Source organism: Oncorhynchus tshawytscha, linkage group LG02, assembly GCF_018296145.1.
Source record: "Oncorhynchus tshawytscha isolate Ot180627B linkage group LG02, Otsh_v2.0, whole genome shotgun sequence".
NCBI classification, from domain to species: Eukaryota; Metazoa; Chordata; class Actinopteri; order Salmoniformes; family Salmonidae; genus Oncorhynchus; species Oncorhynchus tshawytscha.
Window position 1 is genome coordinate 4,858,746 of NC_056430.1, and position 18,043 is coordinate 4,876,788.

Below are 18,043 nucleotides of genomic sequence, written 5' to 3' on the forward strand. Positions count from 1 at the left end.
ATAGGGAATAGATTTCCATTTGGGATGGTTTTGTCTTCTGCATAGTTTTTTCTCTTCACATTTCCCGCCTGGAAGATTATCGCTGCCATGGGAAGAAAAGAAAAAGAAGAGAGGCCATCAATAAGCTTTTGTACCCAGCTGCCCCACAGTGGTAATATATCTATTATGGCTAACCCAAACACTCTGTTTTTGGTTTTCTCTGGTTTTACAAGCAGCACTGAAACAATCGGGTACTGCATTCCCAATGCAACCTCTACAATGACCAATCACACAGCTGCATCTCTGATCTGTCACAGCGTATATGAAAACAAAATTGTCCTATCACCATGTTCTAAGCAATGTCTTCCAATGCATTGTTTCAGGGAAGCTGTCGCGAATGTCTTTTATTTGTTCTTGGTCTTTGCATTTTTCTATGATAAAATACCTAATCTATCTCAAGGCCATCAGACTGCTAAACAGCTTCTATCTCAAGGCCATCAGACTGCTAAACAGCTTCTATCTCAAGGCCATCAGACTGCTAAACAGCTTCTATCTCAAGGCCATCAGACTGCTAAACAGCTTCTATCTCAAGGCCATCAGACTGCTAAACAGCTTCTATCTCAAGGCCTTCAGACTGCTAAACAGCTTCTATCTCAAGGCCATCAGACTGCTAAACAGCTTCTATCTCAAGGCCATCAGACTGCTAAACAGCTTCTATCTCAAGGCAATCAGACTGCTAAACAGCTTCTATCTCAAGGCCATCAGACTGCTAAACAGCTTCTATCTCAAGGCCATCAGACTGCTAAACAGCTTTTATCTCAAGGCCATCAGACTGCTAAACAGCCATCACTAGCACATTAGAGGCGTCTGCCTATAGACATAGATTAGGAATCAATGGCCACATTTAGAATTGGATCACTAGCCACTTTAATAATGTCTCCGTTTCTTGTATTACTCATCTCAAATGTATAAACTGTACTCTGTACGATTCTACGGTGTCTTATTCACTTTAATTGATTGTAAATATTGCATCTCCCATCTCATATGTACATAGAAGCACAAGCATTTCGCTACACCCACAATAACATATGCTATTCACGTGTAGGTGACCAATACCAATATATCATGTTTGAGAGGCTAAATAGCTGACATGTTAACATCAATTCCACTATACCATTTTTGAGGGGCTTAACAGCTGACATTTTACCATCAATTCCACTCTACCATGTTTGAAGGGCTATACAACTGATTTATTGTAGCACCTCCCCCACAATGTATGATCTGAAAATGAAAGGTTACCATATTGCTTGGTGATTGGGTTCCAGGAGAATATGGAGAGGTGTAGAACTGCGGCTTTTGACCCCATTTGACCCCATTTAACCTCATCCAAGTCTCCCACATCCTTCTATAAATCACCATCATATACACTGTTGATGTGGACATTGTGTGTCCTCACAGGATCCATGTGAACATTCAACAGCACCGGATATATTCTACTCTGATGTAGACTACGCTACCGTGACAGTGTGTGTGTGTGTGTGTGGGGGGGTGTGTGTGTGTGTGTGAGAGAGAGAGGGGGGGCTGCAGGCACAGAGAGAGAGAGGGGGAGAGAAAGAGAGAGAGAGAGAGAGAGGAGGGAAAGAGAGAGAGAGGGAGGGAGAGAGGAGGGAAAGAGAGAGAGAGGGAGGGAGCTGCAGGCACAGAGAGAGGGGAGAGAAAAGAGAGAGGCACAAAAGAAAAAAGGGAGAGAGAGAGGAGGCAGATAGAGATGTGAGTGAGAGACAGGTGAGGGAGAGAGAGAGGGGGGGGAGAGAGACAGAGAGAGAGAGAGAGAGGGGAGAGGAGGGAGACAGAGAGAGGAGGGAGAGAGAGAGGAGGGAGAAAGAGATGTGAGTGAGAGAGAAGTGAGGGAGAGCGATAGGGGAAGAAGAGAGAGAGAGGGGAGGAAGAGAGAGAGAGAGAGAGGGGGAGAGAAAGAGAGAGAGAGAGACACAGAGAGAGATGAAGGGGGGAAAGAGAGAGAGAGCGGAGGAAGAGAGAGAGAGACAGGGAGAAGAGAGAGAGAGACACAGAGAGAGAGAGGGAGAGAGAGAGGGAGAGAGAGAGGGAGAGAAAGAGAGAGAGAGAGAGAGGGAGAGAGCGAGAGAGGGAGAGAGAGGGAGAGAGAGAGAGAGAGGAGGGAGAGAGAGAGAGAGAGAGGGAGAAACAGAGACACAGAAAGAGAGAAATACAGTCCTGAGGGAGCAGAGGAAGCGTGACAGAGAATTCAATGCCCCTTGTCTAATGTGAAATTAGTTTGTTTGATAGGTTATATAATTATCATGTATCTATGTGTTTGGTAGGGTACACACCAGAAGAAGGTTCTAAACAGTTATTTGACTTATAACCATAACGGAACCCGTATATAGAGAACAAAAATATAAATGCAACATGCAACAATTAAATAATTAATAATATAATATAATATAATAATATAATAATATAATAATAATATAATAATAATATATAATATAATAATATAATAATATAATAATAATATATAATATAATAATATAATATAATTTAATTTATTTCTAAGATTTTACTGATTTTACAGTTCATTTAACAAAATCAGTTGAAATGAATTCATTAGGCCCCTTTCATGTGACTGGGATTACAGATATGCTTATCTTTTTTTTAAGGTAGGGGTCTGGATCAGGAAACCAGTCAGTATCTGGTGTGATCACCATTGGCCTCATGCAGCAGGACACATCTCCTTTGCATAATGTCGATTAGGAGGTTGATTGTGGCCTGTGGAATGTTGTGCCACTGTTGTCGTCACAGTGTCTTTTGCCCTTGATAAAATGCAATTGTGTTCAGGGTCCGTAGCTTATCCCACAACACTTACAGTCTCCATCCGAAATATAATTCTGCAGCAACAGGACATGTGAATTATTATGTTGCTTATAATTCATGTACAAAAGTTTTTCAAAAGTGAAAATCAAGTCTGAATTTTCAATCAGTGGAGGCTTTTAATAATGGCTGGAAAGGATTAAATGGAATGGCCTCAAACGCATTGAAAGCATGTGTTTGTATTCCATTCTAATTCCAGCCACAAGTCCCGTCCTTTCCAGTTAAGGTGCCATCAACCTGGGATTTCAAAGTGGAAATTACAAAACTTTAGAATCCCTTTTAAACTGCAATTGTTAATTGTTTGGGGGGTGCAGGAAAGTTCTCTTGCAAATGATCAAATTAATATCCTACATCTGTAGCTGTGTGCATGGCCACATACAGTAGGTGTGTGAGTGTGTCTGTGTGTTTCTGTGTCTGTGTCTGTGTGTGTGTGTGTGTGTGTGTGTGTGTGTGTGTGTGTGTGTGTGTGTGTGTGTGTGTGTGTGTGTGTGTGTGTGTGTGTGTGTGTAATTAAAATTCAATTGATCATTTTGGGTTATGCAGATGAATGTGTAAAAGTAAAAAAATGTATCAGAGAATAAATCAGAAAAGTTGTATAAATTAAAACTGACAACAAAATTATACTTTTGCTTCAGTCAAAATTAGATATAATGTTCATCATGGATGGAATGGAATGACCAGGCCTCCCGGGTGTCTCAGTGGTCTAAGGCTGAGATTCTGGGTTCGAGCCCAGGCTCTGTCGCAGCCGGCCGCAACTGGGAGGCACACGGGGCGGCGCACAATTGACCCAGCGTCGTTCGGGTTAGGGAGGGCTTGGCCGGCAGAGTTATCCTTGTCTCATCGCGCACTAGTGACTCCTGTGGTGGGCCGGGTGCAGTGCACGCTAACCAGGTCGCCAGGTGTACAGTGTTTCCTCCGACACATTGGTGCGGCTGGCTTCCGGGTTGGATGGGCATTGTGTCAAGAAGCAATGTGGCTTGGATGGGTTGTGTTTTCGGAGGTCGCATGGCTCTCGACCTTCGCCTCTCCCGAGTCCGTACGGGAGTTGCAGCAATGAGACAAGATAGTAACTTCTAGCAATTGGATACCACGGGATTGGGGAGGTAAAAAAATATATATATATAAAAATAAATGTAATGACCCTGATTATCAAGCCTGTCAGAAATCATGTAAACATGTGACGTAATCAACATGACGCGGGAAATTAGCATATTGTCAGTATAGAATGTCAGTCAGTCATTGTAAAGAAGGAAAAATACTCTTCCAATTGTTGTTTTGATTATAATCATCATCATCATCAGATTATCACAGTTGCCGGTAAAAACAAAATGTCTGCTTGTGACATATTCAATGTAAATGCAATGTACTATTTCTCAAAAATGTGTCCATGGGAAACCAACAAAAAGTTGTATTACATTCCCTGACAGGCAATGCAATACGAGATGTTGATTTCAGTATAATGTGTCTACCATTAAAAGTAAAAACACAATGGCTTGTTTTTTGTTGTTGTTGTTGCCCTTTCATATAGTTCTCACACATTAACCAAGGTGATTGAAAAGTAAAGGGAAATAAAGTGGCTATTAAACAGCGTCTAATTCAACGGGTGAAAACAGCATGAATGTAACTGTGAAGGCAGTTTCACGTACGGACTCGGGAGAGGCGAAGGTCGAGAGCCATGCGACCTCCGAAAACACAACCCATATGCTCTCCATATAGACTGCAGATTTAAAGATGAGGTGTAAATCCACAAAAATATTATAATACCCTGTAAGAATGTATCAGTACCTTGCTCCTGTTAGTCATATTAACCGGGTTTCCTCTTGTCTCTCTTTTGAAGTTATTAAAAACCAACACATTGTGAATACAGGATTCCTTTCATTTATTAAATAAGGTTTGCATTGTTACAAGGTAACCCATGTATGTGGAATATAATGTTGGTGTGTTATTGTCCTAAATGTAAAAAAAATGAGTATTTTTTTAGGTCACCTCATTAATGCAAATGCATAAGAATATTATAGTGTTTACCCAGGTGATTACCATATCTCTTTCCCAAAACATGTCCGGAATATTGTCCTCTTTTCATCCGCAGGCCAAGAGCGGATTGGGACGGACTCTAAGTACGAGCAAGAGGGGAAGGTTCAGTTTGTGATCGATGCAGTGTACGCCATGGCCCACGCCCTTCACAACATGCAGAGAGACCTGTGTCCCGACGTCTCTGGGATCTGTCCCGATATGGACTTGGCTGGGGGAAAAAAACTGCTCAAGTACATTCGCAGTGTCACGTTCAATGGTAAGTATAGTTACGATGTGATGAACACCTCTTTTCCACAGCCTGATGAAAGTCTCTTTAGACTAAAATGTTGGGGAAATATTTAGGTGAAGTGTTGGTCAACTTTTTAGCCGAACTGTTTGTCCAATATTTATCAGAACTGTTGGTCCGATATTTATCAGAACTGTTGGTCCGATATTTATCAGAACTGTTGGTCCGATATTTATCAGAACTGTTGGTCCGATATTTATCAGAACTGTTGGTCTGATATTTATCAGAACTGTTGGTCAACTTTTTAGCCGAACTGTTTGTCCGATATTTATCAGAACTGTTGGTCCGATATTTATCAGAACTGTTGGTCCGATATTTATCAGAACTGTTGGTCCGATATTTATCAGAACTGTTGGTCCGATATTTATCAGAACTGTTGGTCCGATATTTATCAGAACTGTTGGTCCGATATTTATCAGAACTGTTGGTCCGATATTTAGCCGAACTGTTGGTCCGATATTTAGCAGAACTGTTGGTCCGATATTTAGCAGAACTGTTGGTCCGATATTTAGCAGAACTGTTGGTCCGATATTTAGCAGAACTGTTGGTCCGATATTTCCGCAGAACTGTTGGTCCGATATTTAGCCGAACTGTTGGTCCGATATTTAGCAGAACTGTTGGTCCGATATTTAGCAGAACTGTTGGTCCGATATTTAGCAGAACTGTTGGTCCGAACTGTTGGTCCGATATTTAGCAGAACTGTTGGTCCGATATTTAGCAGAACTGTTGGTCCGATATTTAGCAGAACTGTTGGTCCGATATTTAGCAGAACTGTTGGTCCGATATTTAGCAGAACTGTTGGTCCGTTATTTAGCAGAACTGTTGGTCCGATATTTAGCCGAACTGTTGGTCCGATATTTAGCAGAACTGTTGGTCCGATATTTAGCAGAACTGTTGGTCCGATATTTAGCAGAACTGTTGGTCCGATATTTAGCAGAACTGTTGGTCCGATATTTAGCAGAACTGTTGGTCCGATATTTAGCAGAACTGTTGGTCCGATATTTAGCCAAACTGTTGGTCCGATATTTAGCAGAACTGTTGGTCCGATATTTAGCAGAACTGTTGGTCCGATATTTAGCAGAACTGTTGGTCCGATATTTAGCAGAACTGTTGGTCCGATATTTAGCAGAACTGTTGGTCCGATATTTAGCAGAACTGTTGGTCCGATATTTAGCAGAACTGTTGGTCCGATATTTATCAGAACTGTTGGTCCGATATTTATCAGAACTGTTTGTCCGATATTTATCAGAACTGTTGGTCCGATATTTATCAGAACTGTTGGTCCGATATTTATCAGAACTGTTGGTCCGATATTTATCAGAACTGTTGGTCCGATATTTATCAGAACTGTTGGTCCGATATTTATCAGAACTGTTTGTCCGATATTTATCAGAACTGTTGGTCCGATATTTATCAGAACTGTTGGTCCGATATTTATCAGAACTGTTTGTCCGATAGGGCTGCAACATTGTCTTTCATTTGTGAAGTATACAAACAAATACCATGTAGAAAGTGATGTCATAACAGACCATGTTCACACTGTAGAAAGTGATGTCATAACAGACCATGTTCACACTGTAGAAAGTGATGTCATAACAGACCATGTTCACACTGTAGGAAGTGATGTCATAACAGACCATGTTCACACTGTAGAAAGTGATGTCATAACAGACCATGTTCACACTGTAGGAAGTGATGTCATAACGGACCATGTTCACACTGTAGGAAGTGATGTCATAACGGACCATGTTCACACTGTAGGAAGTGATGTCATAACGGACAATGTTCACACTGTAGGAAGTTATGTCATAACAGACAATGTTCACACTGTAGGAAGTGATGTCATAACAGACAATGTTCACACTGTAGGAAGTGATGTCATAACAGTGTTTAGGAGGAAGTATAAAAAGGGCTATTTTGTACACAGTAGGAAGTAAAAGAGAAGCCTAATTGACAGGCAACACAGTTCTGGTTTGTTTGTGGAGTTATTCTGGCAGCAGCTAAGGTAAATGCGTAAGACATGATAATGGTGTTTGCTGCTCATAGCTCCCCCCTCGTCCTGGAGAATGCAACATCCAAAGCAAGTTTACACAGGATATCTTATTGACTGTGTGGAAGAGACAAGATCACAGAGGGAAGCTGTGTTCTCAATGGTTGTTCCCTATAGGGCTCTGATCAAAAGACAAGCACTATCTAGGGAATAGTATGCCATTTCAGACACAGACAAAGACTTTGAGGCACAATATGAGGAAAAAAAACGTTTTAGGAATTGATTGGATTTAGTGGAGGTAGAGAAAAGACCATGTTTATCATTTGAGAAAAACAATGTCCGCTATTACACAGATACACTACTGCCCTAAATGTTAAGAATCACAGAAAACATCCTCGCAAAAAATGATTTTGCTTTCTTGTAGGAGAAAGGGAGCCTTGTGTGAACTTGTTTTTTAACCTAGAGAGAGACACTCCTCAGATAGGAATGACGATGTGTGATGATGATCAATGCTCTGCAGATAATCTCTTATTTTTTAAAGATTTCTATTTAATATGCTGAAAAACGTGTATTTTATTTCTTATAAAGGCACCCCTAAACCAGGGGTCTCATAATTCCTGGCACTGCCTGAAATAGTATGAATATCCCCATTGAAAACATTGAAAACACTTTAAAACACCTTGTATGAGGTTGTAGCACGAGGAATAAAACACTTTAAATCACCTTGTATGAGGTTGTAGCACGAGGAATAAAAGAGAAGGACACAAAGACCTCTAAATATTTTGTAGCTCAATTTCTCTTCCAATGATCCTATTTTCATAAACTGGTAATATTTTCCTCTGGGAAGAAACGGCTACGCAATTAGCCGACTCTGCAATGTGCTAATTGGCTTTGTATGTATCTTATAAAGCTCCCGACACATCATCTATTAACTCTCACATTTGTTTTCTTATAACGCGGCGAGATACAGTACCAGTCAAATGTTTAGACACACCTACTCATTGAAGCGTTTTATATGGACTATTTTCTACATTGTTGAATAATAGTGAAGACGTGTTGTTATTTCATAGTGTTGATGTCTTCACTATTATTCTACAAGGGAGAAAATAGTAAAAATAAAGACAAACCCTTGAATGCGTAGGTGTTCTAAAACTTTTGACTGGTACTGTGTATATATGGTACAGGTCGGCAGGCAGGCTTAGGGACAGGCAGAGTGGTCAGGCAGGTGTGCTCAGAGTCAGGACAGGCAGAGTGGTCAGGACAGGCAGAGTGGTCAGGCAGGCGTGCTCAGAGTCAGGACAGGCAGAGTGGTCAGGACAGGCAGAGTGGTCAGGCAGGCGTGCTCAGAGTCAGGACAGGCAGAGTGGTCAGGCAGGCGTGCTGCAGTCAGGACAGGCAGAGTGGTCAGGACAGGCAGAGTGGTCAGGCAGGCGTGCTCAGAGTCAGGACAGGCAGAGTGGTCAGGCAGGCGGGCTCTGAGTCAGGACAGGCAGAGTGGTCAGGCAGGCGGGCTCAGAGTCAGGACAGGCAGAGTGGTCAGGCAGGTGTGCTCAGAGTCAGGACAGGCAGAGTGGTCAGGACAGGCAGAGTGGTCAGGCAGGCGTGCTCAGAGTCAGGACAGGCAGAGTGGTCAGGCAGGCGGGCTCAGAGTCAGGACAGGCAGAGTGGTCAGGCAGGCATGCTCAGAGTCAGGACAGGCAGAGTGGTCAGGACAGGCAGAGTGGTCAGGCAGGCGTGCTCAGAGTCAGGACAGGCAGAGTGGTCAGGCAGGCGGACTCAGAGTCAGGACAGGCAGAGTGGTCAGGCAGGCGTGCTCAGAGTCAGGACAGGCAGAGTGGTCAGGACAGGCAGAGTGGTCAGGCAGGCGTGCTCAGAGTCAGGACAGGCAGAGTGGTCAGGACAGGCAGAGTGGTCAGGCAGGCGTGCTCAGAGTCAGGACAGGCAGAGTGGTCAGGCAGGCGGGCTCAGAGTCAGGACAGGCAGAGTGGTCAGGCAGGCGTGCTCAGAGTCAGGACAGGCAGAGTGGTCAGGACAGGCAGAGTGGTCAGGCAGGCATGCTCAGAGTCAGGACAGGCAGAGTGGTCAGGCAGGCGGGCTCAGAGTCAGGACAGGCAGAGTGGTCAGGCAGGCGGGCTCAGAGTCAGGACAGGCAGGCAGTGGTCAGGCAGGCGTGCTCAGAGTCAGGACAGGCAGAGTGGTCAGGACAGGCAGAGTGGTCAGGCAGGCGGGCTCAGAGTCAGGACAGGCAGAGTGGTCAGGCAGGCGGGCTCAGAGTCAGGACAGGCAGAGTGGTCAGGACAGGCAGAGTGGTCAGGCAGGCGTGCTCAGAGTCAGGACAGGCAGAGTGGTCAGGCAGGCGGGCTCAGAGTCAGGACAGGCAGAGTGGTCAGGCAGGCGGGCTCAGAGTCAGGACAGGCAGAGTGGTCAGGCAGGCGTGCTCAGAGTCAGGACAGGCAGAGTGGTCAGGACAGGCAGAGTGGTCAGGCAGGCGTGCTCAGAGTCAGGACAGGCAGAGTGGTCAGGCAGGCGGGCTCAGAGTCAGGACAGGCAGAGTGGTCAGGCAGGCATGCTCAGAGTCAGGACAGGCAGAGTGGTCAGGACAGGCAGAGTGGTCAGGCAGGCGTGCTCAGAGTCAGGACAGGCAGAGTGGTCAGGCAGGCGGACTCAGAGTCAAGACAGGCAGAGTGGTCAGGCAGGCGTGCTCAGAGTCAGGACAGGCAGAGTGGTCAGGACAGGCAGAGTGGTCAGGCAGGCGTGCTCAGAGTCAGGACAGGCAGAGTGGTCAGGACAGGCAGAGTGGTCAGGCAGGCGTGCTCAGAGTCAGGACAGGCAGAGTGGTCAGGCAGGCGGGCTCAGAGTCAGGACAGGCAGAGTGGTCAGGCAGGCAGGCGTGCTCAGAGTCAGGACAGGCAGAGTGGTCAGGACAGGCAGAGTGGTCAGGCAGGCATGCTCAGAGTCAGGACAGGCAGAGTGGTCAGGCAGGCGGGCTCAGAGTCAGGACAGGCAGAGTGGTCAGGCAGGCGTGCTCAGAGTCAGGACAGGCAGAGTGGTCAGGACAGGCAGAGTGGTCAGGCAGGCATGCTCAGAGTCAGGACAGGCAGAGTGGTCAGGCAGGCGGGCTCAGAGTCAGGACAGGCAGAGTGGTCAGGCAGGCGGGCTCAGAGTCAGGACAGGCAGAGTGGTCAGGCAGGCGTGCTCAGAGTCAGGACAGGCAGAGTGGTCAGGACAGGCAGAGTGGTCAGGACAGGCAGAGTGGTCAGGCAGGCGTGCTCAGAGTCAGGACAGGCAGAGTGGTCAGGCAGGCGGGCTCAGAGTCAGGACAGGCAGAGTGGTCAGGCAGGCGTGCTCAGAGTCAGGACAGGCAGAGTGGTCAGGACAGGCAGAGTGGTCAGGCAGGCGGGCTCAGAGTCAGGACAGGCAGAGTGGTCAGGACAGGCAGAGTGGTCAGGCAGGCGGGCTCAGAGTCAGGACAGGCAGAGTGGTCAGGCAGGTGTGCTCAGAGTCAGGACAGGCAAAGTTTAAAATTGAGAGAGCAAGAAAAGAGAGAGACAGGAAAAGCAGGCGCTGAGACACAAACGTCTGGTTGACTCAAACAAACAAGACGAACTGGTTTTTTGGGGGCAGGGCTGAATAGCACGCTGAAGGTTTTCTGAGTTTTTGGGGGGCGTGTGAATAGCACGCTGAAGGTTTCTGTTTTTTTTTTGTATTTGATTTCTTGTTTGTTTTACAATTTTAAAAAATATTTTGAATCTTCAAAGTAGTAGGCGTGTTGTGTAAATCAAATTATTCAAAATCCCCCCAAAATCCATTTTTATTCCAGGTTGTAAGGCAATGAAATAGGAAAAATTCCAGGGGGGGGGCGAACAATTTGGCAAACGACTGTAATCTGTATCGGCTGTGAATAACAATAAAATATTAAAGACAGGTGCGATATTTACAGATATGTAGTTTTATCAGAACACTGCTTTACACAGTACGGTCGTTTATTCTACATGGAACTACAGTTGGAAAATAGGAAAACGCTGTTTACAATATTTACATGAAATCAACCACTGGAGATTTGAAGACAGATCCTCACCCAGAGAGCTGCACAGGTCAGTGTGACAGACAGACAGAGAGCTGTACAGGTCAGTGTGTTCAGACAGACAGAGAGCTGTACAGGTCAGTGTGTTCAGACAGACAGACAGAGAGCTGTACAGGTCAGTGTGTTCAGACAGACAGAGAGCTGTACAGGTCAGTGTGACAGACAGACAGAATCTGTACAGGTCAGTGTGTTCAGACAGACAGACAGAGAGCTGTACAGGTCAGTGTGTTCAGACAGACAGAGAGCTGTACAGGTCAGTGTGACAGACAGACAGAGAGCTGTACAGGTCAGTGTGTTCAGACAGACAGAGAGCTGTACAGGTCAGTGTGACAGACAGACAGAGAGCTGCACAGGTCAGTGTGTTCAGACAGACAGACAGAAGCTGTACAGGTCAGTGTGTTACAGACAGACAGAAAGCTGTACAGGTCAGTGTGTTCAGACAGACAGACAGAGAGCTGTACAGGTCAGTGTGTTCAGACAGACAGAGAGCTGTACAGGTCAGTGTGTTCAGACAGACAGACAGAGAGCTGTACAGGTCAGTGTGTCAGACAGACAGACAGAGAGCTGTACAGGTCAGTGTGTTCAGACAGACAGACAGAGAGCTGTACAGGTCAGTGTGTTCAGACAGACAGACAGAGAGCTGTACAGGTCAGTGTGTTCAGACAGACAGACAGAGAGCTGTACAGGTCAGTGTGTCAGACAGACAGAGAGCTGTACAGGTCAGTGTGTCAGACAGACAGAGAGCTGTACAGGTCAGTGTGTTCAGACAGACAGACAGAGAGCTGTACAGGTCAGTGTGTCAGACAGACAGAGAGCTGTACAGGTCAGTGTGACAGACAGACAGAGAGCTGTACAGGTCAGTGTGTCAGACAGACAGAGAGCTGTACAGGTCAGTGTGTTCAGACAGACAGAGAGCTGTACAGGTCAGTGTGTTCAGACAGACAGACAGAGAGCTGTACAGGTCAGTGTGTTCAGACAGACAGACAGAGCTGTACAGGTCAGTGTGTCAGACAGACAGAGAGCTGTACAGGTCAGTGTGTTCAGACAGACAGACAGAGAGCTGTACAGGTCAGTGTGTCAGACAGACAGAGAGCTGTACAGGTCAGTGTGTCAGACAGACAGAGAGCTGTACAGGTCAGTGTGTTCAGACAGACAGAGAGCTGTACAGGTCAGTGTGTTCAGACAGACAGACAGAGAGCTGTACAGGTCAGTGTGACAGACAGACAGAGAGCTGTACAGGTCAGTGTGTCAGACAGACAGAGAGCTGTACAGGTCAGTGTGTTCAGACAGACAGAGCTGTACAGGTCAGTGTGTTCAGACAGACAGACAGAGAGCTGTACAGGTCAGTGTGTCAGACAGACAGAGAGCTGTACAGGTCAGTGTGTTCAGACAGACAGAGCTGTACAGGTCAGTGTGTCAGACAGACAGAGAGCTGTACAGGTCAGTGTGTCAGACAGACAGACAGAGAGCTGTACAGGTCAGTGTGTTCACACAGACAGAGAGCTGTACAGGTCAGTGTGTTCAGACAGACAGACAGAGAGCTGTACAGGTCAGTGTGTTTAGACAGAGAGCTGTACAGGTCAGTGTGTTAGACAGACAGAGAGCTGTACAGGTCAGTGTGTTCAGACAGACAGACAGAGAGCTGTACAGGTCAGTGTGTCAGACAGACAGAGAGCTGTACAGGTCAGTGTGTTCAGACAGACAGAGAGCTGTACATATCAGTGTGTTAGACAGAGAGCTGTACAGGTCAGTGTGTTTAGACAGAGAGCTGTACAGGTCAGTGTGTTAGACAGAGAGCTGTACAGGTCAGTGTGTTTAGACAGAGAGCTGTACAGGTCAGTGTGTTTAGACAGAGAGCTGTACAGGTCAGTGTGTTTAGACAGAGAGCTGTACAGGTCAGTGTGTTCAGACAGACAGACAGAGAGCTGTACAGGACAGTGTGTTCAGACAGACAGAGAGCTGTACAGGTCAGTGTGTTCAGACAGACAGAGAGCTGTACAGGTCAGTGTGTTCAGACAGACAGACAGAGAGCTGTACAGGTCAGTGTGTTCAGACAGACAGAGAGCTGTACAGGTCAGTGTGTTCAGACAGACAGAGAGCTGTACAGGTCAGTGTGTTTAGACAGAGAGCTGTACAGGTCAGTGTGTTTAGACAGAGAGCTGTACAGGTCAGTGTGTTCAGACAGAGAGCTGTACAGGTCAGTGTGTTCAGACAGACAGAGAGCTGTACAGGTCAGTGTGTTCAGACAGACAGACAGAGAGCTGTACAGGTCAGTGTGTTTAGACAGACAGACAGAGAGCTGTACAGGTCAGTGTGTCAGACAGACAGAGAGCTGTACAGGTCAGTGTGTTTAGACAGACAGACAGAGAGCTGTACAGGTCAGTGTGTTTAGACAGACAGACAGAGAGCTGTACAGGTCAGTGTGTTCAGACAGACAGACAGAGAGCTGTACAGGTCAGTGTGTTTAGACAGACAGACAGAGAGCTGTACAGGTCAGTGTGTTTAGACAGACAGAGAGCTGTACAGGTCAGTGTGTCAGACAGACAGAGAGCTGTACAGGTCAGTGTGTTCAGACAGACAGAGAGCTGTACAGGTCAGTGTGTTTAGACAGACAGACAGAGAGCTGTACAGGTCAGTGTGTCAGACAGACAGAGAGCTGTACAGGTCAGTGTGTTCAGACAGACAGACAGAGAGCTGCACAGGTCAGTGTGTCAGACAGACAGAGAGCTGTACAGGTCAGTGTGTTAGACAGACAGACAGAGAGCTGTACAGGTCAGTGTGTTCAGACAGACAGAGAGCTGTACAGGTCAGTGTGTTCAGACAGACAGAGAGCTGTACAGGTCAGTGTGTTCAGACAGACAGAGAGCTGTACAGGTCAGTGTGTTTAGACAGAGAGCTGTACAGGTCAGTGTGTTTAGACAGAGAGCTGTACAGGACAGTGTGTTTAGACAGACAGACAGAGAGCTGTACAGGTCAGTGTGTTTAGACAGACAGACAGAGAGCTGTACAGGTCAGTGTGTTCAGACAGACAGACAGAGAGCTGTACAGGTCAGTGTGTTCAGACAGACAGAGAGCTGTACAGGTCAGTGTGTTCAGACAGACAGACAGAGAGCTGTACAGGTCAGTGTGTTCAGACAGACAGACAGAGAGCTGTACAGGTCAGTGTGTTTAGACAGACAGACAGAGAGCTGCACAGGTCAGTGTGTTTAGACAGACAGACAGAGAGCTGTACAGGTCAGTGTGTTTAGACAGAGAGCTGTACAGGTCAGTGTGTTTAGACAGAGAGAGAGCTGTACAGGTCAGTGTGTTCAGACAGACAGAGAGCTGTACAGGTCAGTGTGTTTAGACAGAGAGAGAGCTGTACAGGTCAGTGTGTCAGACAGACAGACAGAGCTGTACAGGTCAGTGTGTTTAGACAGACAGACAGAGAGCTGTACAGGTCAGTGTGTTCAGACAGAGAGCTGTACAGGTCAGTGTGTTCAGACAGAGAGCTGTACAGGTCAGTGTGTTTAGACAGACAGACAGAGAGCTGTACAGGTCAGTGTGTTCAGACAGAGAGCTGTACAGGTCAGTGTGTTCAGACAGAGAGCTGTACAGGTCAGTGTGTTTAGACAGAGAGCTGTACAGGTCAGTGTGTTCAGACAGAGAGCTGTACAGGTCAGTGTGTTCAGACAGACAGAGAGCTGTACAGGTCAGTGTGTTCAGACAGACAGAGAGCTGTACAGGTCAGTGTGTTCAGACAGAGAGCTGTACAGGTCAGTGTGTTCAGACAGACAGAGAGCTGTACAGGTCAGTGTGTCAGACAGACAGACAGAGAGCTGTACAGGTCAGTGTGTTCAGACAGACAGAGAGCTGTACAGGTCAGTGTGTTAGACAGACAGAGAGCTGTACAGGTCAGTGTGTTCAGACAGACAGAGAGCTGTACAGGTCAGTGTGTTTAGACAGACAGAGAGCTGTACAGGTCAGTGTGTTCAGACAGACAGAGAGCTGTACAGGTCAGTGTGTTCAGACAGACAGAGAGCTGTACAGGTCAGTGTGTTCAGACAGACAGAGAGCTGTACAGGTCAGTGTGTTAGACAGACAGACAGAGAGCTGTACAGGTCAGTGTGTTAGACAGACAGACAGAGAGCTGTACAGGTCAGTGTGTTCAGACAGACAAAGAGCTGTACAGGTCAGTGTGTTCAGACAGACAGACAGAGAGCTGTACAGGTCAGTGTGTTCAGACAGACAGACAGAGAGCTGTACAGGTCAGTGTGTTTAGACAGACAGAGAGCTGTACAGGTCGGTGTGTTCAGACAGACAGACAGAGAGCTGTACAGGTCAGTGTGTTTAGACAGAGAGCTGTACAGGTCAGTGTGTTTAGACAGACAGACAGAGAGCTGTACAGGTCAGTGTGTTTAGACAGACAGACAGAGAGCTGTACAGGTCAGTGTGTTTAGACAGACAGACAGAGAGCTGTACAGGTCAGTGTGTTCAGACAGACAGACAGAGAGCTGTACAGGTCAGTGTGTTTAGACAGACAGACAGAGAGCTGTACAGGTCAGTGTGTTTAGACAGACAGAGAGCTGTACAGGTCAGTGTGTCAGACAGACAGAGAGCTGTACAGGTCAGTGTGTTCAGACAGACAGAGAGCTGTACAGGTCAGTGTGTTTAGACAGACAGACAGAGAGCTGTACAGGTCAGTGTGTCAGACAGACAGAGAGCTGTACAGGTCAGTGTGTTCAGACAGACAGACAGAGAGCTGCACAGGTCAGTGTGTCAGACAGACAGAGAGCTGTACAGGTCAGTGTGTTCAGACAGACAGAGAGCTGTACAGGTCAGTGTGTCAGACAGACAGAGAGCTGTACAGGTCAGTGTGTTCAGACAGACAGAGAGCTGTACAGGTCAGTGTGTTCAGACAGACAGAGAGCTGTACAGGTCAGTGTGTTCAGACAGACAGAGAGCTGTACAGGTCAGTGTGTTCAGACAGACAGAGAGCTGTACAGGTCAGTGTGTTTAGACAGACAGAGCTGTACAGGTCAGTGTGTTTAGACAGACAGAGCTGTACAGGACAGTGTGTTTAGACAGACAGACAGAGAGCTGTACAGGTCAGTGTGTTTAGACAGACAGACAGAGAGCTGTACAGGTCAGTGTGTTCAGACAGACAGACAGAGAGCTGTACAGGTCAGTGTGTTCAGACAGACAGAGAGCTGTACAGGTCAGTGTGTTCAGACAGACAGACAGAGAGCTGTACAGGTCAGTGTGTTCAGACAGACAGAGAGCTGTACAGGTCAGTGTGTTTAGACAGACAGAGAGCTGTACAGGTCAGTGTGTTCAGACAGACAGAGAGCTGTACAGGTCAGTGTGTTTAGACAGAGAGAGAGCTGTACAGGTCAGTGTGTTTAGACAGACAGACAGAGAGCTGTACAGGTCAGTGTGTTTAGACAGAGAGCTGTACAGGTCAGTGTGTTTAGACAGAGAGAGAGCTGTACAGGTCAGTGTGTTCAGACAGACAGAGAGCTGTACAGGTCAGTGTGTTTAGACAGAGAGAGAGCTGTACAGGTCAGTGTGTTTAGACAGACAGATAGAGAGCTGTACAGGTCAGTGTGTTTAGACAGACAGACAGAGAGCTGTACAGGTCAGTGTGTTCAGACAGAGAGCTGTACAGGTCAGTGTGTTTAGACAGACAGAGAGCTGTACAGGTCAGTGTGTTTAGACAGACAGACAGAGAGCTGTACAGGTCAGTGTGTTCAGACAGAGAGCTGTACAGGTCAGTGTGTTCAGACAGAGAGCTGTACAGGTCAGTGTGTTCAGACAGACAGAGAGCTGTACAGGTCAGTGTGTTCAGACAGACAGAGAGCTGTACAGGTCAGTGTGTTCAGACAGAGAGCTGTACAGGTCAGTGTGTTCAGACAGACAGAGAGCTGTACAGGTCAGTGTGTCAGACAGACAGACAGAGAGCTGTACAGGTCAGTGTGTTCAGACAGACAGAGAGCTGTACAGGTCAGTGTGTTAGACAGACAGAGAGCTGTACAGGTCGGTGTGTTCAGACAGACAGAGAGCTGTACAGGTCAGTGTGTTAGACAGACAGAGAGCTGTACAGGTCAGTGTGTTCAGACAGACAGAGAGCTGTACAGGTCAGTGTGTTCAGACAGACAGAGAGCTGTACAGGTCAGTGTGTTAGACAGACAGAGAGCTGTACAGGTCAGTGTGTCAGACAGACAGAGAGCTGTACAGGTCAGTGTGTTCAGACAGACAGAGAGCTGTACAGGTCAGTGTGTTAGACAGACAGACAGAGAGCTGTACAGGTCAGTGTGTTAGACAGACAGACAGAGAGCTGTACAGGTCAGTGTGTTAGACAGACAGACAGAGAGCTGTACAGGTCAGTGTGTTAGACAGACAGACAGAGAGCTGTACAGGTCAGTGTGTTCAGACAGACAAAGAGCTGTACAGGTCAGTGTGTTCAGACAGACAGACAGAGAGCTGTACAGGTCAGTGTGTTCAGACAGACAGACAGAGAGCTGTACAGGTCAGTGTGTTTAGACAGACAGACAGAGCTGTACAGGTCAGTGTGTTTAGACAGACAGAGAGCTGTACAGGTCAGTGTGTTCAGACAGACAGACAGAGAGCTGTACAGGTCAGTGTGTTTAGACAGAGAGCTGTACAGGTCAGTGTGTCAGACAGACAGAGAGCTGTACAGGTCAGTGTGTTCAGACAGACAGAGAGCTGTACAGGTCAGTGTGTTCAGACAGACAGACAGAGAGCTGTACAGGTCAGTGTGTTCAGACAGACAGAGAGC

General features: G+C 46.8%; 1 protein-coding gene across 1 annotated transcript in view; it reads left to right on the top strand.

Annotated features, from left to right (window-relative positions):
• The window catches only part of LOC112263258 (metabotropic glutamate receptor 7-like), a 359,595-nt gene that overhangs the window by 228,526 nt on the left and 113,026 nt on the right, over positions 1-18,043 (top strand). Inside the window, exon 6 of the mRNA XM_042329693.1 lies at positions 4,961-5,161. Coding sequence (XP_042185627.1) covers positions 4,961-5,161 — 201 coding nt within the window. The remainder of the gene's footprint in view (positions 1-4,960; positions 5,162-18,043) is intronic.